The sequence below is a fragment of the Rhipicephalus microplus genome, chromosome X (genome assembly GCF_043290135.1).
Source record: "Rhipicephalus microplus isolate Deutch F79 chromosome X, USDA_Rmic, whole genome shotgun sequence".
In the NCBI taxonomy this organism is placed as follows: domain Eukaryota; kingdom Metazoa; phylum Arthropoda; class Arachnida; order Ixodida; family Ixodidae; genus Rhipicephalus; species Rhipicephalus microplus.
In genome coordinates, this window is record NC_134710.1 from 396,586,086 (window position 1) to 396,610,458 (window position 24,373).

The 24,373-nt window shown below is 45.7% G+C and overlaps 1 protein-coding gene across 1 annotated transcript; it reads left to right on the forward strand.

Moving 5' to 3' along the window:
- Positions 1–121: 121 nt before the first annotated feature.
- Positions 122–23,874, forward strand: LOC119186811 (aurora kinase A-B-like). The gene is made up of 6 exons (XM_075880169.1): positions 122–211; positions 1,006–1,123; positions 14,155–14,234; positions 22,499–22,637; positions 22,945–23,093; positions 23,468–23,874. Coding segments are annotated over exons 1-6 (744 nt in total). The 5' UTR covers positions 122–209; the 3' UTR covers positions 23,724–23,874.
- Positions 23,875–24,373: the final 499 nt, after the last annotated feature.

The following is a 24,373-nucleotide window of genomic DNA, read 5'->3' on the forward strand; positions in this document are numbered from 1 at the left end:
CAATCCCCCTTAGTGGGTGAGAGCCACAAAAGAAAGGAACAAGCAAGCAAGCAAGCAAAATTCGATCGAATTGGTTGCTCGGTGTTCTGTGGTGGGTCTGCGGCGCATAGCAGTCTTGCTTCACTCGCCCTTCTTACTCGTGACGCCTGCTGCTGCGTCTCGTCGTCTCTCTGCACGTCATCCTTGTGCCAGAAAACGTTCTCACCGTCATGTGAGTACCATTTCGAAGCACTCGGCGAGCTCGCGCTTTCTTTTCGATGTCATCACGAGTTCCGTCGTGATGTCCTCGTTTGAAAAGCTTTCCGAAACTCAGCTGCCTTACAGAGAGAGCCACGACATCGCCTCGTCAAGGAATTGACAAGAGCAGTGTCTTACATAGAAGAAATGTAACGGCGTTTCAAGAACAGCGCGTCCTTACGCCTCGTTCGCGATCTTTGGCATTAGCTTGGTGCCACTTTTTTGCGAGCTACGTCAATTGGTTGAATTGCATCTGAATACGGCTGCGAGCCCAGACGAGATATTGCTTTTTCCAATGTCGACGGTATTCAGAAGTCTTATGTGCTTTGACTCTGCCGAAGCTCTCTCTCTCGCAGCAAGTGGCGCAGTCTGGTGGCATGTGTTTCCCATTTGATCAATTTGCCGGGTGTAGCTGTCGCACCCCCACACTTCACTTGTTCTACTGACGCCTCTGCATGGTTCAGTAGCGGAAAACGTCTGCTAGCTGCTTAGGTCCCAATAACTATCGATATGTGGCTGTTCTGTACGACTTGAATTTGTTCAGATTTCTTCGCTGATGTTGAGGCAGTTTATCGGGAGATTTATGGCTACACGCGTACAATCGCAAGGTGAGGCTACGCGCAAGGTGAGGAATCTGGGGATTTGGTACGTGCGCATAATTCATCGTGTCGCTTTCGGCATATGAAATCTTATCATCGCTGTCATTCAACTTCGTTCATCAATGTCCTACCCCCATCAACTGTACTCACCATTCTGTTATCATTGCAGGTCGGTCAAGAAGTGGTGTCTCCAGGACTTTGAGATTGGTCGGCCACTTGGCAAAGGCAAGTTTGGCAATGTGTACCTCGCACGCGAGAAGACAACCAAGTACGTCGTGGCACTGAAGGTAAGTTTGAAGCTTGTCTGCAGCCGTGTTTTGGCACTGACAAGCATGCCAGCTCAGGCAAGTAATACTTCCAGGATTCTAAACTTGTAGCTGCTAACGAACATGGTCGTCCCAGTTTAATTGCGCACTGCAGGTAATGTAATGATAAAATTGCTCACTAACAAATGTATTTGTTTACTGTGCATGTGTTTATTCTTAAATAGCACCTTCCAAGGTCAATGCATCACGAGCAAAGTAGTATGGTGCATAGATAACAGCATAGCTAGAGTGTTTATAACGGCATCAAAGGAGTGCTGACACAAATTTTATATATTTTCAGATTCTTGTTGTAAGTAACAACACTGGTGTCGAGTGCCTTAAAAGTAGTGATGTGGTGTTTAAATAGGCGTTGAATATATCAATACCGCTGCTGGTTGTGGAATCGTGGGGGTGATTTCCCAGTAACATGTCATTGCAGTGTGACGTCACAAGGAGACAATAATTCACGAGGCTAGCAGTGGCAGACCTTTCATGTGCTGGAGGTGCATAAAAAAAGAGATAAGTTAATTGTCATGCAGCAACACCAAAAGCATGCAAGACACTCAGGCATAGAAAATGGCATTCGGTAGCGAAGGCATTGATTTCCTGAATGAAATTTTTTTTCGGCGGCGCTGCTACACGTCCAAAGCGAATGCCAAAGCTACACCTAGGCCAAAGCTTGTCAGATCCACAGCTTAAAGGAAAATGGTGCCTGTCGCATTTATTTTACAGTATCTTCCAGCTGAAGATCTTACAGTATTTTCCGGCTATTGCCAAAACTCAGTTGAATGAGTTTTGGCAATAGCATTAGGTGACGAATGGCATTTGGCCGAATGCCATTTCATTCATCCGTGTGGCACCGCGCGATTGACATTCAATCTTAAGGCATTAAGAGGTAATTGCCATTTTCTCTGCCCGTGTGGCACGGGTATAAGTTCCCAAACTAAGTGAGAATGTGTTGATGGTGATATAGTCATATCGTCTGGATCGGGTTGCCTGTAGTCATTGTGTAGGGTAGTCTCAAACAATATTGTCAGGATGAGTCACAAGTACTGGGGGATTTATTAAACCACCAGGTAGCTAGCACTAGGACGATGCGTCAGTCGTGGCTGGCTCTCGAGCAAAGAAGCACGCGATCTTCTTTTTTCCTCCAGATTGAGAGCCGCTCTTGCTGTCAACCCACTACGTGCTGGTGGCATTATCCCCCCTTCCGAAAAGAAAAAAAAGAAGTACCAAAAAGAGGAAAGGAAAGTACACAGCAGCACCGCGATGCTACTACATAGGCACGTGAAAAAAAATGGAAATTCGGATGAAGTGAAAGTAAAAATTGAAGAGCGTGCCAACATAGGAAACGTCAATGAACGAGAAAGTAAGTTCACAAAATAAACAAAAAACACAAAAAACGCTGTACGGTAAAGGAAAAGTTACGAACAACGCGCAATAAATGGCTTCATGCGCAACACATGAACTACGTCCGGCCTCAGCCGTGTCCTGCTCCGTGCATGGGGTGTTGAGTCCGGAACCACTTCGTAGTTCACGTCACTGACGCGACGTAACACTTTATATGGGCCAAAGTACCGGCTCAGCAACTTTTCACTGAGGCCACGGTGGCGGACGGGCGTCCACACCCAAACTTGATCTCCGGGGCTGTAAAACACTTCTCTGTGGCGGGTATTATAGCGTCGTGCGTCTGCCTGCTGTTGCTGGCCGATGTGCAGTCGCGCGAGCTGCCGGGCTTCCTACGCTCTGCGAATTCTTCGGCGTCTGTTGCCAACTCGTCTTCGTCCTGACACGGTAGCATTGAGTCTAGCATGGTCTGCACTTCGCGGCCGTAGAGAAGCCGAAATGGCGTGAATCGCGTGGTCTCTTGCACGGCGGTATTATACGCGAAGGTCACGTAAGGCAAGATCCGGTCCCACGTTTTGTGCTGTACGTCGATGTAAATTGAGATCACGTCTGCGAGGGTCTTATTCAGTCGTTCAGTAAGTCCGTTGGTTTGCGGGTGGTACGCAGTTGTCCTTCGGTGTCTGGTGTTGCTCAGTTTGAAAACTTCGTCCGTAAGCTGCGCCGTGAATGCCGTCCCTCTGTCCGTTATTACACTGGAAGGAGCACCGTGTCGTAACACAATGTGGCGCATAAAAAATTGTGCTACCTCAGAAGTCGTGGCTCGTGGGATCGCCTGGGTTTCAGCGTAGCGTGTCAAATAGTCGGTCGCGACGATCACCCATTTGTTGCTGTCCGCAGACATAGGAAATGGCCCCAGGAATGTCCATGCCGACTTGGTCGAACGGCGTGCAGGGTGCTTCAATGGGCTGAAGCAAACCAGCTGGCTTAACAGACGGTTGCTTTCGGCGCTGACATTCCCGACAGCTCTTTACGTACTTCTTTACGCTTGCTGAAAGTCCTGGCCAATAGTACCTCTCGCTCACTCTGGCAAGTGTCCTTGAGTAGCCCAGATGACCGGATGTGGGTTCGTCATGGCAAGCGAAGAGGACGTCGTCTCGCATGTCTCGAGGAACCACCAGGAGGTAAGCACGATTGTTCGAACGAGCGTTCTTCTTGTACAGCACACCGTCTCGTAGGCAGAACGACGTCAACGAGCGGGATAAATGACGTGGTATGATTGCGCCCTGGCCCTCTAAATGATCAATGATTGGACGAATCTCTGCATCATCTCGCTGTCGTTTGCTCAAGTTTGATGCACTAACGGCGCCCAGAAAGCCTTCGTCTTCCTCTGCTTCCTGACTGACGACATGAAGGGGTGCGCGTGACAGTGTGTCAGCGTCTTCATGCTTACGGCCGGACTTATGGACGATGGTGACAACAAATTCCTGTAGCGGCAAACTCCACCGTGCTAGCCGACCTGAAGGGTCACGCAGGCTTGCCAACCAAGAGAGCGCGTGATGGTCCGTCACTATCTTGAAGGGACGACCATAAAGGTACGGGCGGAACTTGGTGATTGCCCACACGACTGCGAGGCACTCTTTCTCCGTAGTGGAATAATTCGCCTCGGCACGGGATAGAGAGCGCCTGGCGTAGGCTATCACTCTTTCGATGTCCTCTTGACGCTGAACGAGCACTGCACCGAGCCCAATGTTACTAGCGTCGGTATAGACCTCCGTGTCAGCATCATCGTCGAAATGAGCGAGAACGGGCGCTGATTGCATGCGCTGTCGCAGCTCATCAAAAGCTGCTTGTTGCTCGTTTTCCCAGACAAACGGTGTGTCGTCCCTTGTGAGACGAGTCAGAGGTTCTGCTATCTGTGAAAAGCCATGAATGAATCGGCGATAGTAGGCGCACAAACCAAGTAAGCGCCGGACGGCTTTCTTATCGAAAGGAGCTGGTAATTCGGCAACAGCGGCAAGCTTGTCCGGATCGGGACGGATTCCTTCGGCGCTAACTACATGTCCAAGAAATTTTAGTTCTTTATAGCCGAAGTGGCACTTCTGTGGCTTTAGTGTGAGGTCCGCCGATCGGATAGCCTCCAGCACGCTGCGCAGGCGGTGAAGGTGCTGCTCAAACGTGGTAGAGAAGACCACCACATCATCAAGGTAGACAAGACAAGTCTGCCACTTGAGCCCTGCGAGGACAGTGTCCATTATTCGCTGGATTGTTGCCGGTGCTGAACACAAGCCAAAAGGAAGCACTCGAAATTGGTATAGGCCGTCTGGAGTCACAAAGGCTGTTTTCTCACGGTCTCGCTGATCTACTTCAATTTTCCAATACCCGCTTTTGAGATCGAGAGAAGTGAAATAATGGGCACGACGAAGTCTATCCAGTGAATCGTCGATACGTGGCAGCGGATACACATCCTTTTTCGTCACGTTGTTAAGCTTTCGGTAGTCGACGCAGAAGCGTAGCGACCCGTCCTTCTTTTTGACAAGTACGACAAGAGATGACCACGGGCTGTTAGATGGTTCAATAACGCCATCGTCAAGCATCTCGGTGACTTGCGTACGTATTGCTTCACGTTCTTTGGCCGACACGCGGTAGGGGTTCTGGTGTATCGGACGTGCGTCCTCGTACGTGATGATCCTGTGTTGAGTGATGGACGGCTGGCGGATCTTTGAGCAAGTTGCGAAGCAAGACCTGAACTCGAACAAGAGCGCTCGTAGTGCAGTCTGGTTAACGGTGGACAGATCAGGATTGATGTCAATATTACTCATTGACGTGTCGGCGGTATCCACTATTTCCGACGTGAAACAGTTGGTGACGTTTGCTACTTCGTGGGCAAACGCTATCGAAGTGCCACGGAAAAGATGTCGATGCTCGTTGCTAAAGTTGGTTACGAGCAATTCAGATCGACCATCACGAAGGTGTATTACACTTCTAGCTACACAAATGCCTTGCTGCAGGAGGTGTTCTAAATTTGTCTCAGCCACCACATCGCCATCGCCCAAACCACAGCATGTTACGTCGACTAGAACACTTGTTCGTGGAGGAAGCGTCACACTCTGTTCAGAAATACGGAGTACGTCGACACGCCTTCCACCATCCTGCACGTTGATTGCTCGCTGGGCTGAGAACGTGACGCGGCGCTCTTGCAGATCAATGATAGCTCCATTTTCTTGTAGAAAGTCAACTCCCAGAATGACGTCACGGGAACATTCGCGTAGAACAAGGCAGCTTGCTGTACCCTTGAATCTGTATTCTAGTTGTGCAGGCACCCAGTGGAGTAACGACGTGGCCACCAGCTGTCCGAATCTGCGAGTTTTGCCACGGCGTGATGACTTTCTTCAGCTGCGTTGTCAGTTTCCCGCTCAGTATGGAATAGTCTGCGCCGGTGTCCACTAACGCATTAACTGCACAACCATCAATTATCACTACTATGTCGAGTGAAAGTCGGCCATCCTTTGCAGCAGTATATGATGTCGGGCCGGTTTCTGTACAGTTCTGCGTCAATAGGAGGTCTTCAGCGCTTCGACGTTCAGCGACCCCGCCCCCAGAGGTCGCTTTGGTTAGTTTTCCCGTCGGGGGCTGGGAGACCGTGTGGTGGAATACCGCTGGGGCGTTGATGGATATCGCCTCGGTGATGGCGAGCGCGACTGGCACCCGGCAGATGGTGGTGCATGCTGCTGGGAGAGGTAGTTTTCGATGTCGCGCGGTCTCTGGCCGTAACGGGGTGGCGGTGAGTACGCAGAGAAGCCACAAAGCCCAAGATGGTGATATGGGCACTGGCGGTACAAGTGATCAGCTTCTCCGCAGTGAAAGCACAGAGGCCGGCGATCAGGTGTGCGCCAAACACCAGACTTTCGAGGAGACGTGCGCCGATCGTCGATGTACTGAACTGGTTGCACTGAACGATGGGCGACAGAAGCACCAGAGACAAAGGCCAACGGTGGTGGCGTGTACGTGCCTTCGTAGTACTGTATGTGCTGCGCTGACTGTAGTGAAACAGCAGGAACAGGATGGACGAATAATGGCGGCGTTGCAGCAGGGCGTTTCAAGGCTTCCGCGTAGGTTGTCTCACGGCGGTATTCAGCAGAAGCTGGCACAGCTGTATTATGAGGCAAGGTGTCCCGGAGGGCCTGGTGCAGCTCATCCTTGATCACAGTTGCAATAGAGTTGACAGTAGGATGAGGTGTTACACCAGCCTTTTGTAACTCTTCACGTACTATATCACGGATGAGTTCACGTAGACAGTCGTTGTTGGTTCTAGTGGCGGTGAAAATGTCGGCAGTAGACATGCCACTGACTTGCCTGTCGTATTGGTTGGATCGCTGCTGCAGCATTTTATCCATTGTCACGGCCTCGGACAAGAACTCCGCGACCGTCTTAGGAGGACTTCGCACAAGGCCGGCAAAAAACTGGTCCTTGACACCGCGCATCAAGTGACGCAACTTCTTGTCCTCCGTCATTCTTGAATCGGCCCGTCGGAAGAGGCGCGTCATGTCTTCGACGAACGTGGTCACAGTTTCGTTTGGCAGCTGGACGCGGGCCAGAATAGCTTGTTCAGCTCGTTCTTGGCGATCAGCGCTGGCATACGTGTGCAGAAGTCTACGAGAGAATTCGGGCCACGTCGTCAGCTGTTCCTCTCTGTTTTGATACCACGTACGTGCCCCGTCTTCGAGATAGAAGTAGACACGACCCAGTTTCGCCGCGTCGTCCCACTGATTCAAGGTGGCTACGCAATCGAAATCCGCCAACCAGTCCTCAACGTCCTCGTGCTCCGAGCCATGGAACGTCGCCGGTGCGCGTGGGCTTTCCAACGTGTAGCGGTTCGACGTCGTGCTTCCCGTGCCGGTTGCCGAGGTTTGCACCGAAGCGCTGGTCATGTTTGTCGACGCGGTGGGAGCAGTATCGTCGGCTTCCGGAGGCAATCCCCTAATTTGGCGGCTGGTCCGATGCACGGGAGTATTGACTGGCACTGGACTCGTATCGCGGCTTCCTGGGGGGGTCTGCAGCATCCGTGAGACTACCCTACACTTCCACCAGTTTGTCACGATGAGTCACAAGTACTGGGGGATTTATTAAACCACCAGGTAGCTAGCACTAGGACGATGCGTCAGTCGTGGCTGGCTCTCGAGCAGAGAAGCACGCGATCTTTTTTTTCCTCCAGATTGAGAGCCGCTTTTGCTGTCAACCCACTACGTGCTGGTGGCAATATTTAAGAAAATAGCAATGCTATAATGTCAAACAAGAACATCTGACAATTTTTCACATGATCAATTTTATCTTACTGATGTTGGCACCATTACCTGCCCATCCTTGCTCCAGCAATGTGTAAATAACCATTGTGAAACTTTTTAGTTTGCAAATCATGTGAAAGATTGTTAACCCACCCCTCATGTAATATCTGCATCGGGTGACCCTTAAGGTGAATAAACTGAGTTGAATTGATTCGTTGAGGTAATGTTCATTGTGGTGGACTGGCTTGCAGAAAATCAGCGACAAAAACTTGAAGGTCAAAGTAAAATATTTCATGTGTGTTGACTTACTTCGGTGTGTGGAGAGCAATAATTTTGCTTTGTGAGAAAACGAAAAACGTCCCTTTTGCAATGCCTCAAAATCGCATCTGTGTGGCTTCATGCAAACAGCTGTGTCGTATAGAAACTGTTGAAATGTCAAATCGAATAGCGTGCACCCTTCCAGAGAAAGTTGCAGTTTGAATGAGAGCCGAGATGATATGCTCAATTTCCCTATGCAACGCTCACTGCTTCCGTACAACAAAACAAACTCTGACCTTGACATGGCTTCATCTCATCTGGAACACACAACTGCTTTCCCTGTAAAGGTACCTCAATGAAAAAACGCCAGGCCTGCGCGGAAAGTGCAGCACAGTTACAGCGAAAGCTAGAAAGCGACCTTTCAGAGCCTTTTCTAAACACTCATTGGATAACTGCTGCAAGCACTCTTGCTGGGTACCCACTACAGCATTAATGATAATAATTTCTGGGCAGTAGGCCGGCATTCGCTTTGCTATCCTTCGTCATTCTTCTTAGAAGTTTGGTATCTGCTACACACTTGCAAGGAAATTTGTGCCTATTGTTCATGCAGTGGCTGACGATGACAAGGAATCATGGCTGAAGTGGGTATGCGCCACAGTGAATAGGTGATCAAGAAAAAGATATTGTAGTGGGTTAGAGCATTGGAGGACCCACTCGTTACACTATTGTCATTGTCGGACACCTGGTTGTTCTTTTGCTGTTATAAAACACTTCTTTACTCATTTCAATGCGATTCCTTTCCCGGCGTCAAGACTGCCAAAGGAAAGTTAGTGAACAAGTCTCAAGCACCGGCACGAATGAATGGTAGAACTATGGGCTGCTACGCAACGGACCCTGGTTCGAGCCCCACTGTGTCATTGGTGCTAGATTTTTTAGGGGCGAAGCTCCTTAGGGCGTGGGTCTGTACATCCCATGGGGTTTGTTGTTGGTGAAGTATATGGGCACCAATGGTGGTACTTGTAGTTGATTATGCTTGTATTTGATAAAGTTTAAACTAGATCGCGATACTTGTGGTTTATAAGCTTAAAACGTAATAAATTTAAAACTACATGGTGGTTCTTGTAGTTGATGATGAAAGGTGTGAGATGTTGTAATATGAATTCTGTCACATGAAGAACGTATCATTGGTGGAGTGCATTTGTTCGGCGACGTACGCTAGGGGAGCTTTTTAATGAAATTTTTTCGCTGTTGGCGCGCGCTCAGAGTCGTTGAGTGATTCTAGAAGAAGAAAGAAGGCACCTAATTTCTGTCTGCATCATGAGCCACATGGCGCAGTGCCTACACGCTCGGAGTCATTGGATGGACACGGCTGCGGAGCGTAAATCGCTCAAGGTTGCTGCGGCGCTTGCTCGCAGGTAGAATTCTAATGTGTGAACTCGCGAGGCAGGTGAGCAGTTCCTATACAGGAACCGGTCACTCTTCATTTCAAGGACCATAAAGCCATCATAATGAAGGGACATCGCAAGCCATTCATCGTCTCTAAGAACAAATAAAAGTTGATTTCTATATATACACACACAGTGTTTCTCACGATGTACTTATATCATGATCGACTGGGCGAATTACACACGGAAAATTCACGGCTTTACTGATGATACTCTCCGGAGCTTTGCCCACTCGTCATCAATCACCCCGTGGATATGCTGTGATTTTTTTGGTCTTTTTTCCTGCGAAGTGGTTACGGACACCGGCGGGAGAGGCGAACAAAGAACTACGGCACCACCCGTGACCCGAGTTGTGATCTCATAACAGCTTCCGCTTTAAATGAAAGTGGTGGTCCGCTGGGGTGGTATGGTGGTTGCACTGCTCAGCTGCCGACTCGAAAGTCGGTGGTTCGATGTTAGCTGCAGTGGTTGCATTTCTACGGAGGCGAAATGCTAAAGACTCGTGCAACGTGTGACATCTATACACATTAAGGTTGAGCAAGACTTCGTTTTGTCGGAAAACTTGATTTTGAGATTTCTCAATCGTCTGACGCAGAATTTTTTTATCTCTCAGAAAATTTGTCACCCTTGAGTGCTCGCGGTTCCAAAAATCATTTTTGGGCCTTCTTCTTTGAAAGTGTGACAGAAAATGTGGGTGTACCTCTACGTTGTTTCCGAGTTTGAGTACCTTTTTCTGGGGAGCTTCATGACATAAACAAAGATTCTCCCACATGATTCTTAGCGGTACTTACATAACTAAAACTGAAGCCTAGGCACTGCATTTATATATTTTTTATTATAAAAGATAACCTTCATATGTGGCAACTGTGATACAGTGACAAGTCTAAAAAAGCAGTTTTCGTAGTCTGCTCGCAATTTTAGTTCCACTTCAATAAACCTTCGATAGCTGCCCTTGTGCGAAATTGCAGTGATCTGCAGGTAGTGTATATTAACAAGAAGAACAAGAAAAACTAAAACAGTATACAGAACACCATCTACAATTTAAAAATATTTTTGGGTTGTAATGCAACCCGCGTGTATTTTAAACATTTTTTCCAGAATTTATAGCCATAGCTTTTTAAAATCTGCTGTACAGTCAAATAATAAAACTCTCTAAGTCTCGCTCCATGTTAAGAGGAACATTAGATGGTGTAAATTTGTGGGGCCCTCTTCTGTGGAGTCACTCATAATGGGGCGGGGGGGGGGGGGTATATGCTAGACATCGTGAATGAATGAGAAACCATCACAGACGACGTAGGCGATCACGCTTGTGTTGTTGTGATCGCTTCGGCAGGAGCGGGCCCCTGGCTTGCCATGGTGGAAAAAACCAAACCTTGGCCACTTCGAAGTTTACTCATGTCATGTTGTTGCCAACATCTCCGCCAAATGTCGCGGGGTTGAGAGTATGAATGAAAGATATATATATATTTACAAAATATAAAGGTAGAATTTCGGGAAGCTGCAGGCAAAATGGCGGGACAACAACACAAGTGAGATCACCTTCGTTGTCTCCATCGTCCTTCTGATGGTTCCTCATTCGTTCCTAATGTCACACAACAATATTGTAGTTTTGGTGCGAAACCGTACAAATGATTTATTATTAAAGGGGCCCTGCAACACTTTTTGAGCATGCTCATAAAACACTGCCGATCAGTAGTAGAGGCTCCTGACAACACTTGAGCAAAATATTATGGCGCAACATATGGCCTGGAATTCACAGTGAATTATCAAGGTCAGCTAAAAATTGCTTTCTTTTATGTCGTCAATTGACGGAAGATGCTCAAAAATCACTCGTAGTAAGCCCACCTATCAGCCATTAGCTGATTTGAACGTGGTACACTCGGTTGTTACAGAGATCGTCGCGATATGCTGCGCGATCACACTGAAATAGCCGCAAATTCAAAAAAAGAAATTAAAAAATTCCTCAAGGTCACGACGCGTCGCGTGACATATTTTGTTTGCCTTGGCCATCCCTCTCTGCTTAGCGTGTAGCGCTTTTGTCGGGACGAGAGGAGAGATAATGTAATTGTAGCATACAGCAAATTTTTTTAACTCCACTCGCACTGGACGGATTCTTAGAAATTTTCTGGTGTTGAATTTGTGAGGCAATAAACATTTCCTGTGAATTCGTTCCATGGTTACTTTAAAAAGTGTTTCAGGGCCCCTTTAAAAGCAAGTGCTGTGGTTCGGTGCGGGAATGTGTCATGAGTGCTAGGATCTGGCGCATGGGAGAATGCTGAGAATGAGCAGCGCTTCAGGGCACTGATCGTTGAGAAGTCTGTAAAGAGTAAAACTAGTCTCTGTGTGATGTGCCTACTTTTGATACTTCATGAATATTTTGAAAACTGCTGATTTACACTGCAGGATCTGCTAGGTTGCTAAAGAAAGCTAAAAATGGATGATAGTGGCCTTGACAGGCTTTCATTAGGGCTATGCTACCACGTTTAAATGAGCAGTGGTAACGTACGGTTATTTTGTGTAAAAGTACAGTGCAAGCTGCATAAAAACTCATTTGCATATATTATAACGCTCAAGTGACCGTGACAGCTTTTGCAATGAACAATACGATTTACTAACATAATGTAGTAAGATAACATGATATGTGATGCCAACAGGCAAAAAATATTCCACGCTTGCTGTAATACCTGCTGACTGCGCTGACTGACACTCTGGTGTTTAAATGCACGCACACACCCCATAAAGTGGACGGAGGGATGACCGCTGGTGTAGCTCATTAGGTAGAGCATCAGATGCATTATTCTAAAGTCAAAGGTATGGTCCCTGCTCGTGGCAAGTTATCTCTTCATCTGCTTTTCTTTCTCAACATGTAAATTTCAATTATTTCTAATAACATTTCATGTTAGGCTTGTGCGAGTAGTAAATTCTAGGTTCAAAGTGAATAGTGATCTTAGTAGAATAATTTTGAAGAGAATTCGAATAGTATATATGATATACAAAGAAAAATGGACATATTTATCGTCACCTAACTAACCTGTACATTATTTCTTCAAAATTGAAATAGGACCTCTATTTCTTTTGTTCAAAGAAAGTCAAAATAACTTTGAGTAGTAGCAGGATTTAACTTTCAGTAGGGTGTGAGTGATGACCTGTAAAATACGTAAGATATCAAAATATATTTACTTACGAGCATATAAGCAGTCATAACAAGCTTTTAGGCTTAATTAAATGATAAATTGATTTGAGGGTAATATGCTTATTGAAAAGTGCCTTGCAACACTTGTTCAAGTAGCCATGGAATGGATTCAGTAACGAAGCTTATTGCCTCGTGAATTCACCACAGCAAAAATTTTTAGAATTTGTCCAGTACAAGCGGAGTTGCAAAGATTTGTTTCCCACTGCAGTTGCATTCTCTTCTCTCGTCCTGACAAAAGAGGAGGAAGCTAAGCAAGGAGGGATGGCACTGGGAAAGAAGATCACGCTCTTTTTTTCTTTTCTTCGAATACGCAACCTTTCAATGTTATCCCGCACGTTCATGTAGACAACTTGCGGCTGTCTGCAGTAACCCCTAGTAATGACTGAGCGCACCATGCTCAAATCAGCCAGTGGCTGATACAATGGTTGTGACGAGTGATTGTTGAGCTTGTGGTATCATTTGCTGAGAGAAGAGAGCAGTTTTTAGCTGACTGAGAATTTATTGTGAATTCAAGGCCGTGTACTGCGCTATAAAATTTGGCTTGCGTGTTCTCGTTAGCCTCGAGTGCTGATTGGCAGCATTTTCTGACCATGCTCAAGAAATGTTGCGGGACACTTTAAATTTGAGGGGGAGGGGGGCTTCGCGGCAGAGCGGATTTCTCCTGGACAGGTACTTTTTTGGCTTAGCATTATTACACTACAGAAAAGTTGCTTTTAAAGGCAGTTGCGTGCGGAATAATATACTATACATTTATTGGTTCATTGCGAATACGTTGAAATGTTCAATAATTTGAATTTGAATACACTACTATCATTCACACAAGCCTATCTCATTTGCTTTCTTTGGCATCGTTATCTATTACCTTGTATTATTATAATTATAACGTCAAGCAGTAACTACTGACTTAGTGGAATAAAGCTTCTTTGATGCCCCGTTACGGATGTCTAGTGGCTAAGGTACTCGGCTGCTGACCCGCAGGTCGCGAGTTCAAATCACGGTTGAAGTGGCTGCATTTAGGATGGAGGCGGAAATGTTGTAGGCCCGTGTACTCAGATTTGGGTGCACGTTAAAGAATCTCAGGTGGTCAAAATTTCCGGAGCCCTCTACTACGGCGTCTCTCATAATCAAATAGTTGTTTTGAGACGTTAAAACCCACAAATCTATCAAATCAATCAAAGCTTCTTTGATGTTTTCCCCTATTCTATATATAGTGAAAGAAGCACATTTGATCTCATAAGATGAACATCACAAATTGGAGTTGTAAAACTTGTGAACATAGAAATGATTGCTGGCGCTTCGGTATTCTCAAAGGTGCATGAGCAGCGGCAATCGCTATTACTTGGTGACACTTGTGTAAATGACAGATCGGCTCATCTCGAGACGTACAGTATTGTCAAATTTTACTGCACTGTTGTGTGCATATGACCACTGTTGTTTCGTAAAGTCCATCGAATGAGAACCAAACTGAGCGTGATGCTCTTTGCTCAGGTCATGTTCAAGTCTCAGCTTCAGAAGAGCGGAATGGAGCATCAACTTCGACGGGAGATTGAGATCCAGTCTCATCTCAGGTGAGCTTAATTTTTGACGCTGAATGTAGTGCGGCTATCATACACAATGAGACGTTGGCAGGCTTGTTACGCCATCCAATGTACGTTCTTCCGTAACAGCGATGACCGCGCCACTGTTTTTCTTTTTATCTCTAAATATGACAGCTCACGGCAGATATCTGCTTTCCTCGCCTGCGTTGTTAAGGTACGAGGCCAAGAGTCAAAAATGTTTTTTTAAGGCAATAATCATTACAGAATATTAGTCTGCAATATAAAGCACACCATTTTAGACACATGTGAGCATTATAAACAATCACATTTTTTGTAACCTTTTCATAATTAAAAAGATTTTTTAAAGGTAGGCCTTACACCAATACTTGTAACTCAAGTTTTACTTGTATCTCAGAATATTATTTTTGTAGAGACATAGGGAAATAAAAAAGCTTTAGCCTGTGCAGTGAACCAAAACAAATGAGATCTGGTGAATATTTTGAAAAAATTCTTATTGAATGAATACCCAGAAATTATCTACTAGTACTAAAGGCACATAAGTATAACAGGCAGCCATATTTAAGGGGGGAGGTGGCATTGAAAAAAACTTTTGGTTTGTTGACCTACAGCAATGAAATTTGGCATGCATACTCATAAGTGTCTCGAATTGGGAATTGTGCAGTTTCATCATGATATCTTCAGCAGTTCTCAAGTTACATAATGCTGCACGATACAAATACATGGTCTGCTCGTGGAAAGGCCAGGAAGCTGCTGGCCTTTCCTGGCATGAAAACATGCCAGGAAGCTGCGAATGGTGTTGATCTTTACTCAAAAGAAAGCTACAGGGTATGACACTCTCAGAAGTTTTTATTAAGTACTCTTTTTTTAGAGATCATCATGGCTGCCGACATACATTGTCAGAAACAGTGGCAGGAACAAATCATCGTCTAGAAAAATAACAGGGCCATAAAACAGAAAGTCAAGATTGCTGTACCCACAAGCAGTGCTCAGGAATTCAGGGGAAAAAACAGAATCGAAATCGGTCCAATTGTTCCCGTGCTAATTTTTCCACGAGCAATGCACAATGTCCATAATACACTTGTGAGAAAAAGCCTGTCGAAGTTTTCGACAGGCGTTTTTCAATGAACTTTTTTGTTTCTCGTTGAATATTGATGAAAATTGGCACCGACACTAACAATGACCTCACAATGCTTTCAAAAAAATTTTGAAGTGATACCACAAATATTTTACGAGAAACAAATTATTTCTTCATTGAACCATGTGGAGGGGCTGAGCATAATGTCAAAAAAAAAAACAGTATTGAGAAAGCTGCGCTTAAAGTTTCAACTTTCTTTACGTCTCTAAGACACCTAAAAATTGTGATCTCTGGTTTGTCTTGAGATATTTGACTTCTTTTCACGATTTACTCCTTTTCATGATTTACAAAGAACAAGTATGGATTTCAAACCAAGTTCTTTGCATGAAGCAGTGGTGTGATAGGTATGACACAAAAGATTGTCAATTGAATAAAACCATATACTGAAATTATTACACATACTTTTTGTGCTGAAATTGTAATTAGTGTAATTAGGTACTTGATTACAAATATTCACTGAACTTTTCTTTATTTGGAGAGAGGCTTATTGCATCAGAAATAAGGATCACATCATGACGGCCTACACCTTCTTTCTCAATAACAAAATTATGGGCAGAAGACTGGTGGCACGGGGATTTCTAGCACAATAATTAATGACACAAAATAGGCATATAAAAATTCGTGCTCCTGATTCTTACATGCTCTTTCGCCGCTCTTGCTGTAAAACGCATCATCATACAGCCGGTCGCGGAAACTCTAATCTACAGCAATTCATTAACCTCGGAACATTCATGGACGTTCATGGCGATATCAAGCACGCCTCAAAGCACGTCAGAACTTCATCACAAAAGCTTATTGACAGCACTCCATATGATCGTGGGGTGCGCGGCCGCGTGGACAGTGCAGCCGGCACGTGATGCACTTGCCGGCGGCGTTCGATGACGATGCGCGAATTGTGTAACTACGAAGACTAAAAAGTCGGCACGCACTGCACTTGGCATCTCATTTTCGAATGACGACGCGCGAAATTGCTAGCCGCTGTTCTGAGCGACCCTTGGCAGTGGAGGGTTGGGGGGGGGGGGACGAGCTTGACTGCGTTGTCCGCGGCCGATGCGTAAAATGCCCGTACGTGATTCAGAGGAGCTAGCGAGTGATGTGGTACATTCCTTGCGAAAAAGCATGTCTCCAAGAGTGCGCTTGCGCGTCGTTTCTGCCCGCAGTCTCGCTGTCAGCGGAGTTAAGCCTATAGCCGACTCCGTTGACGCGCCGCACTCGTAGACCGCCGCGCGCCCGCTCGTAGTAATCTGATTGTGCATCCGGTGCGGCCACTCGTAGTAATCAGATTGTGCCGCCGCTTTCAGCTTCGTTGCTTGCGAAGAAGCACGTCGCCGCGAATGCGCTAGCGCGCCGTTCCTGCCCGCAGCTTCACTGTCGGCGTAGTCAGGGCTAAAGAAGACTCCGATGACGCCCGGCGCTTGTAGAGTGCGCTCCCGCTCGTAGTAACCTGATCCCGCATCCGCTTACTGCTCGTAACTAAAGCGTGGTTATATCTCAAGTGATTATCAAGCCGTTAACACGTCACAAAGTGGCGATTTTCGAGAGTCATGTCCTCGCGACGCACAAGCAGCAGACGACGATCTCCCGGAGCGAGCATCGGGCCAATGGCGATGCGAGCTGAGGCAACATGGCGGCCACGGCCAATCAAGGGCCTCAAAACGACCTTCAAACATTTGCTTTTTGCTCGCTTGTTGTTAAAAAAAGGAGTCAGCTGAGGCGGGAAAATTAAAGACAGAGAAATGCTATTTCCGATGAGCTCAAGAAGTCGGCTCCCGGCCCAAGCATCGCGAAGCTAAAATTTTTTGAAAAACGCCGTTTTCTTGCCATTTACAAAAAAATTTTCCCTTCCTAGGAGGGTGAAACGAATTTTCCAAAGCACTTCTGCGTGGTTTTCAGTGTAGGTATTTTCGAACCAGATAGAAAAAGGTTCCAGAAACTGAAAACTTGAGTTTCAAACAATCAATTTTCTTGCCATTTTTCGCGATCCCAAAGCCGCGTCCCCCCCTTAATATTGTAGCACGGTGTTTGCTCATTAAGGTTCATTGCGTTGCAAGAATCGAGGCTAGTCCGTCGCCTCTTTCTGCGTTCTCATGTCCCGGCATTACTCTCCTCTCCTCCGCGGTGTGCCGCGTTGGGAGAGTGGGGAGGGACGTTTAACTCCTCTCACCCGGTTGCGGATGTTGACTGTGGCACCATGCGTGGAGTCTCTCGGGACGTTTCGCGCACGTGCGTCGGGAGTGAGAGAGAACCTCTCCGAGACGACATAAGGTAAGCACGCATTTCTTTTTCGTCCGTCGACTGGTTTTGTTTGGGGCTCATCGGGACTTCACCAACAGCGCCTTGCGCCTGCAGAGGACGCTCGCCTTTATCTGAAGCCAATGCGCACGGAGTTTTTGCCCTCGTTTGAGCAACCGGGCCCTTTGTCCTGGTGTCACCGTGAATCACATTTGCCCACGGAGACGAGCTCGTGGCACCCCTGTGTAGTACTTCTCACCCGTGGCATGGATAAGCCCATTTGCTTTCCCGCTGCACCTTTGCAACGGGCTCTGTACGGTTTTTTGATGTTGCTGCAGACAATCAAGTATTACGACCTTCAGCAGTACCATGTTTTCGCCACAGCGACGGTTATCGCGTGCCCGGCGGCTTGCTAAGACTGAACCCCCGCTAGTGGCCGTACGCCTTTGGGATACTTGTACACTACATGGGTGCCCAACCTGCAATCAAGCGATGGGGCACTAAAGCATGCATACTAGTTTGATAAGGAATTGTGTCAAGTTTTACTCAAAACTATTTATTAGCAAAAGAGTTATGACTGTTCCCGTACGGAAAAATAGCAGGAATGTAAGTTCTGAGAATGTCGACAAAATAGACGGGAACAAGCAGATCACTTTCACCAGATAATAATCATTATCATCATAATCAGCCTGACTACGTCCACTGCAAGACAAAGGCCTCTCCAATGTTCCGCCACTCATCTCGGTCCTCTGCTTGCTGCTGCCAATCTATACCCGCAAATTTCTTAATCACATCTGTCCGCCTAATCTTCTGTCTCCCCCTAACCTACTTGCCTTTTCTGGGAATCTAGTTAGTTACCCTAATGACCAGTGGTTATCCTGTCTACGTGCTATGTGCCCAGCCCATGTCTATTTCCTCTTCTTGATTTCAACTATAATATCCTTAACGCCGGTTTGTTTCCTGATGCAATCTGCTCTCTTCTTGTCTCTTAAGGTTACACCTACCATTTTTCTTTCCATTGCTCGCTGCGTCATCCTCGATTTAAGCTTAACTCTTATTGTAAGTCTCCAGGTTTCTGCTCTTTAGCTAAGTGCCGGCAGGGTGCAGATGTTATATACCTTCCTCTTGAGGTATTGTGGCAAACTACCTGTCATGATTTGAGAGTGCTTGCCAAATGGGCTCCATCCCATTTTTATTCTTCTAGTTACTTCAATCTCGTGGTTCTGCTCCGCTGTTACTACCTGTCCTAAGTAGACACAGTCTTTCACAAATTCAAGTGCACTATTACCTATCTCGAAGAGCTGCACTCTTGCGAGATTGGTGTACATTACTTTCATTTTCTGCAGATAAATTTAAGACCTACTTTTCTGCTCTCGGTGTCTCACTCCGTAATCATGAATTGGGATTCGTCCCCTGAGTTACTGAGCAATGCAATGTCATCGGCAAAGGGCAGCTTACTAAGGTACTCTCCATTAACACTTATGCCAAACATTTCCCATTCTAGGCCTCTGAAAACCTCCCTTAAGCCCGTGTTAAACATCATTGGGGAGATTGTGTCCTCCTGCCTTACACACTTGTTAATTGTTATTTTGTTGCTTTCTTTATAAAGCACTACTGTAGCAGTTGATCCCATGTAGATTTCTTGCAGGATGTTTATATATGCTTCGTCGGTGCCCTGATTCCGCAGTGTCTGCATAACTGCTGATATTTCTACTACATAAAATGCCCTCTCGTATTCTATGAAAGCTATGTGTAGTGGCTGGCTGTATTTTGAACATTTCTCTCTTAGCAGATTGATAGCATGAATGTGTTTGATTGTTGATTAGCCTGTTCTAAATCCTGCTTGTTCCTTTGGTTGATTGAATTTTAATGTTTTCCTAATTTTGTTAAAAATTACCTTTGTAAATAGCTTGTATCCTATGGAGAGCAAGCTGATCAGCCTGTATTCTTCAAGTCCTTGTTATCTCCTTTCTTATGTATTAGGATGATGTTAGCATTCTTCCAAGATGATCAGGAGTCCTGAAATTTTTAATATTTGCAGCCACTTTTGTCGCGGACTTTACTGCTGTGCGCCCTCGCTCGAGTGGCAACTCTGCATTTTTGTTTTGTAGCTGACATTGTATGGTCAGTACAAGAACCACGGTGTTTTCAGGCTGAGGTGCTAATTAATATTGAGGCAAGCTTTTGCAGTGCAGAGACCAGGCTTGATTCAGATTTGCTTATAATATCAAATGTTCTTCTTCTGTCATTATTGAAATGACACGCAGCGTCAACCAGAGCAAATTTGATGGTTGACAAGTTCACATATCAGTGCTTGAGCACGAACAACACATGTAACATGTTATATGTTTATTTAGTTAGACGTTTATGATTTTTATGATAAAAAATGAGGGGTGGACAATGCTTTTAGAGCACTGTTACGTTAGCACTTGATATCATAGCTAAATAACGAAGAAAATACTACATAACAAGCTAATCTTATGATGCAGACGAAGCTCGCAGTTTCAGTTTCGTGGGTGATCGGTGGTCTCACATTTTTGCCTGTAACTCTTCATAAAAAAACAAAAACTAGGCAGAAGCTTTCTGCAGCTAAATGTTGGGCGAAAAAGTGCACATTTCCCATGATAGAAAACCAAAAAATTGACATTTAGAAAAAAATCAGTTTTTTCCTTGAAGTAATATGCATTAAGAAAAACATTTCACAAAACATTCCCTTATGAATCGATCGCCCTTAGATTCTTTGGAATCTGTGAAGTATCAGCAAAGTCGAACATTTCTTGCACACTAAATTGCTTTCTCTCTTCTCTTGTCTCGACAAGGACGGTGGAAGCAAAGCAGGCAGGGTTGGCATGGTAGAAACAAGTTACATCACGCAAATCAGGACACATTTTCTTTTTTTCTTTTCTTTCAGGACACATTTTCTTTGAGCACATTTTCTTTTTTTCTCTTCGAACACGCAACTTACCTTCAATGTGATCACGCACACGGCCGCGTGTCTGTCTTCTACGGTGACCTCCGTAACTGTGCAGCTAACAATGCTCAAATCGGCCAGTGACTATAAATTTGGGCATAGAGCATCATTTGTACAAAGAAAAAGGAACGATTTCTAGCCTACGTTGTGAGTTAGTTCTAAATTTCTGGCTGCATGCCGAGCTATATCGTTTGCCTCACGTGTTCATCATAGTCTTGATTACTGGATAGCGGCGTTTTCTAAGCCTGCTGATAAGGTGTTGCAGGTCCTCTTTTCATTCCCACTGAGGCATGTGCCGCAACTGTGCAGCGAGCAGTTCTCCAATCAGCCAGTGAACATAAATTTCGGTATGTGGCATAATTTGTAGAAAAAGTAGGGAACGAACTCTAGCTAAAGTTTCGAGTGAATATGCTGCGATTTTTGTTTCCTTCCCCAGCTGTTACACCCACTGTGGTAGCTAAACAGTCCGGCGCATAGCCAGAAATTTTTTCAGGGGGTGAAAGGGGGGCCACCAATTTTATTTTGGGAGGGGCACCCTCTTGCAAGGGTTATTTTTCACTTTCTGTGCCTTGGTGAAAAAAAAAATTTGGGGGGGCAGTGGTCTTGTGTGCCACCGCCTGTGTAGGTCTCTGGGTCATGTTGGTGATATTTTGAACACAGATGTGACTTTTGGCCATGGTTTTCTAGTTTCAGGAAGGATGGAACTTGAAAGGGGTGAGGGCCATGGATATGTAAATGGCATGTATGTGAACTTAAATTTAGGAGTATTTTGGATAATCTCACGAAATTGATTTGCTCTCCTTGTTATGGCGTATCTCGGTTTCGACATGTAAAACCCCTAACTTCATCTAAAGCCTGTGACCGTGCCTGTGTTGTTGGGAACACTTTGCTGAAGACTGTCAATAGTGTCATATTGCAAAGACAACTGGCATTTTACAAAGACCTGCGATAATACTCTTCATGCCTTTGTGGAACTTAGCCTGATGGCTTATGAATTTGAAGCTTGCTGAACGTGTGCTTTTTTGTATCTCTCAAAAGGTTTTGATTTGCTGGTTTATTGACATTTGCTCCTAATTTTTGCTGCCATATGCTCCTGCTCCTGTATTCGACTAATAAGCAAAATCAATGTAATAATATGCATTCGAACCTGTGGAACCATGTTCCTTAGTTTTCTTGCCATGGTAGCCCAACAGGCTGAGGCATCTTGCTGCTACACTGATGAACGGCAATGTGATTTCTGGCCACTGGCTAGGTTTCAGTGGAGGTGCAATGAAAGAATACCAACATACTTAGCATGCAGCATGACCACCATTAGTGCGCATGCGCCAAGTATCTCCTTACGCGTGCGCGAGGAAAGGGGAGAGTTGGCGCATAAACAGTGGGGGAGAGAACAGTCGCCAAGGGCCCCCTCTTCATGTGAGTGCAACGTAGGAGAAGGTGGCTCAGTGCTGCTTCCGCTTTGTTTCTCTTCTCCCGTTTATCTCTTTGCCACAGCTGTGCGCTCATATACTGCTGCACATGCTCGCTCCGTTGCCCTCCCCTAGAAGCGCTGGGTGTTCACTTTGTGGCACTCACACACACACATTAATTCACACAAATGGGGGGGGCAACATAAGCGGTACACAACATGTACACAACTCCACACACAAATGAAACCTACACGGACACATACAAATGGAAACGCAAGTGAACACCAGTGCTGCTTCGCATACCCACATGGTTCCCTTTAGTGGGAGACGATGTAATTATTTTTCTGTAGTTTATTTTATGAAATGCAATAGAGGGATTTTACAGTCTCTAAAGAATTATGCGGTGAAATGTCACGTCTGCGTAAACTTGGAGCGATAGCAGAGTTAAAAAGCTTGAGCTGGCAGATCCGTGGGCACTCGTCATTTCAGCAGCATGTCTTGTCTGTTGTTGCAAAATGTTTTTCAGGCACCCGAACATCCTGTGCCTGTTCAACTGGTTCCACGATGAGACGAGGGTCTATCTGATCCTGGAATATGCGCCTCAGGGCGAACTCTACAAGCAGCTTACTTCGGCCAGGCGTTTCACTGACAAGAGAGCTGCCACTGTAAGAACATAGCCGAGCCTTTCGGTTGTGAATTTGCAGACGGGTGTGTCACGTGTCATTTCATGCTGTGGTAGGCAGAACTTTTGGGAGGGTGATATGCCAAAGTCTCTTATCCCTGGGCTGATAGTTACTGGAAGATAATGAAGTAAAATACTAAAGACTTCAAACAGCCCCTGGAAAAAACAAGTTTGTACATGGGTCCTGGTTCAGTTTCTTTATTGTCAATTAAAAAGTGACACAAGAAATTCCTATCTAAAGTGTTCACCTTATGATGTGGTTTCTCTTTTCTCACTATTCTTGTGTTCAGTACATCTACCAGCTCTGCGATGCGCTCAAAGTCTGCCATGCACAAAACGTCATCCACCGCGACATCAAGCCGGAAAATCTTCTCGTCGGCATTAATGGCGAGATTAAGATTGCAGACTTCGGCTGGTCCGTGCATGCACCTTCATCCAGGTGCGTTCGTCTGACTGTTAAATTCTTTTACACTGCGATAGGATGTACAGCAGTCTATCGAGAATTGCTTGGTGGCAATTTATCACAGAAATGGCGTCAGTAAAAATGTGCACAAACTGGTCAAAAAAGGAAAACTGTGCTTAAGCGCTTGACCAGGTAATCAAAGCTACAGTGCGTTACTCTGTGGAGACAGACGCCAGGCACTCCAGCCACTATGCCGTCAGCACACGCACCCAGTGTGATGGGAATGTGTTTAGCCATGTTCCTCATATTGGTATCGACTCATTGAGTGGAAACGCTAGACAAAAGACGAAGGAGAGAACAAATGTGCGGCTGCGTTAGCCTAAATGTGAAAGCATGCGTTTATGCCGCAGGCGGGCCACAATGTGCGGCACGCTGGATTACCTGCCACCTGAGATGATTGAAGCTGCCCCCTACAACGAGAAGGTGGACCACTGGGCCCTCGGCATTCTCATCTACGAGTTCTTGGTGGGCAAGCCCCCCTTTGAGTCGCCCACGATGCACGAGACGTACCGGCGCATACGCGAGTGCAAGGTGCAGTTCCCTCCGTACGTACGCGCCGAGGCACGGGACCTAATTGGCAAGGTGAGCACCATTCAGTGTGAATAAACAGTGGTCATCCTCATATTCAAGTAAGAGCATTGCATGGCGAGTCAGTTGAGAAGAAATAATGTTTGGCGTTATGAACACGAATGTCTAGGGACATTAACAAAGGATGCAGCCCGTGAAAGCCAGAAATCTACCCAAAAACTGTTTTCAAACTTGTGCCTCAGAATGGGTCTGTGAATTCTTGCTTTGTCTATTTTATAGTTTACACTGATCAGAATGGCAACAACGTGTTCTTGAACATTACAGTAGTTTTATTGCTCTAACCACTATCTTGAGGATTTCTGTTCGGATGGTAATTTCCCTTTGAGCAAGAAAGCAAACTTAGACAGTGACGTTAGAGCATGCTATAAATTATTTTTTCTGCCTTAAAAGTAGTTCCTTTTTGGAATCAAAAGGTGATAATACAAACGCTGTTAAAATATTGTTCACATCTGTTCATGAATCAGTTCTATTGAGCATAGTTTCCCCTCTTAATGAGTGGCATCATAGAGATGCTGTAGTACCTTGAGGAATAATTAATGTGAATTCAGTGAATCGAAACTGAGCCGATGTGTGCTAAAGTGAATTGAGACACTGACTTTTAATTCACGTAGGTCGAAACGAATCAAATGCATAAATTTAAATCAATGTACGTTGAAGTGAATAACGCC

Coding starts and splice junctions, on each gene's coding strand:
- LOC119186811 (XM_075880169.1), top strand. Junction 14,235..22,498: donor GAGATCCAGTCTCATCTCAG/GTGAGCTTAATT, acceptor AATGTTTTTCAG/GCACCCGAACATCCTGTGCC. Junction 23,094..23,467: donor GTGCATGCACCTTCATCCAG/GTGCGTTCGTCT, acceptor TTTATGCCGCAG/GCGGGCCACAATGTGCGGCA.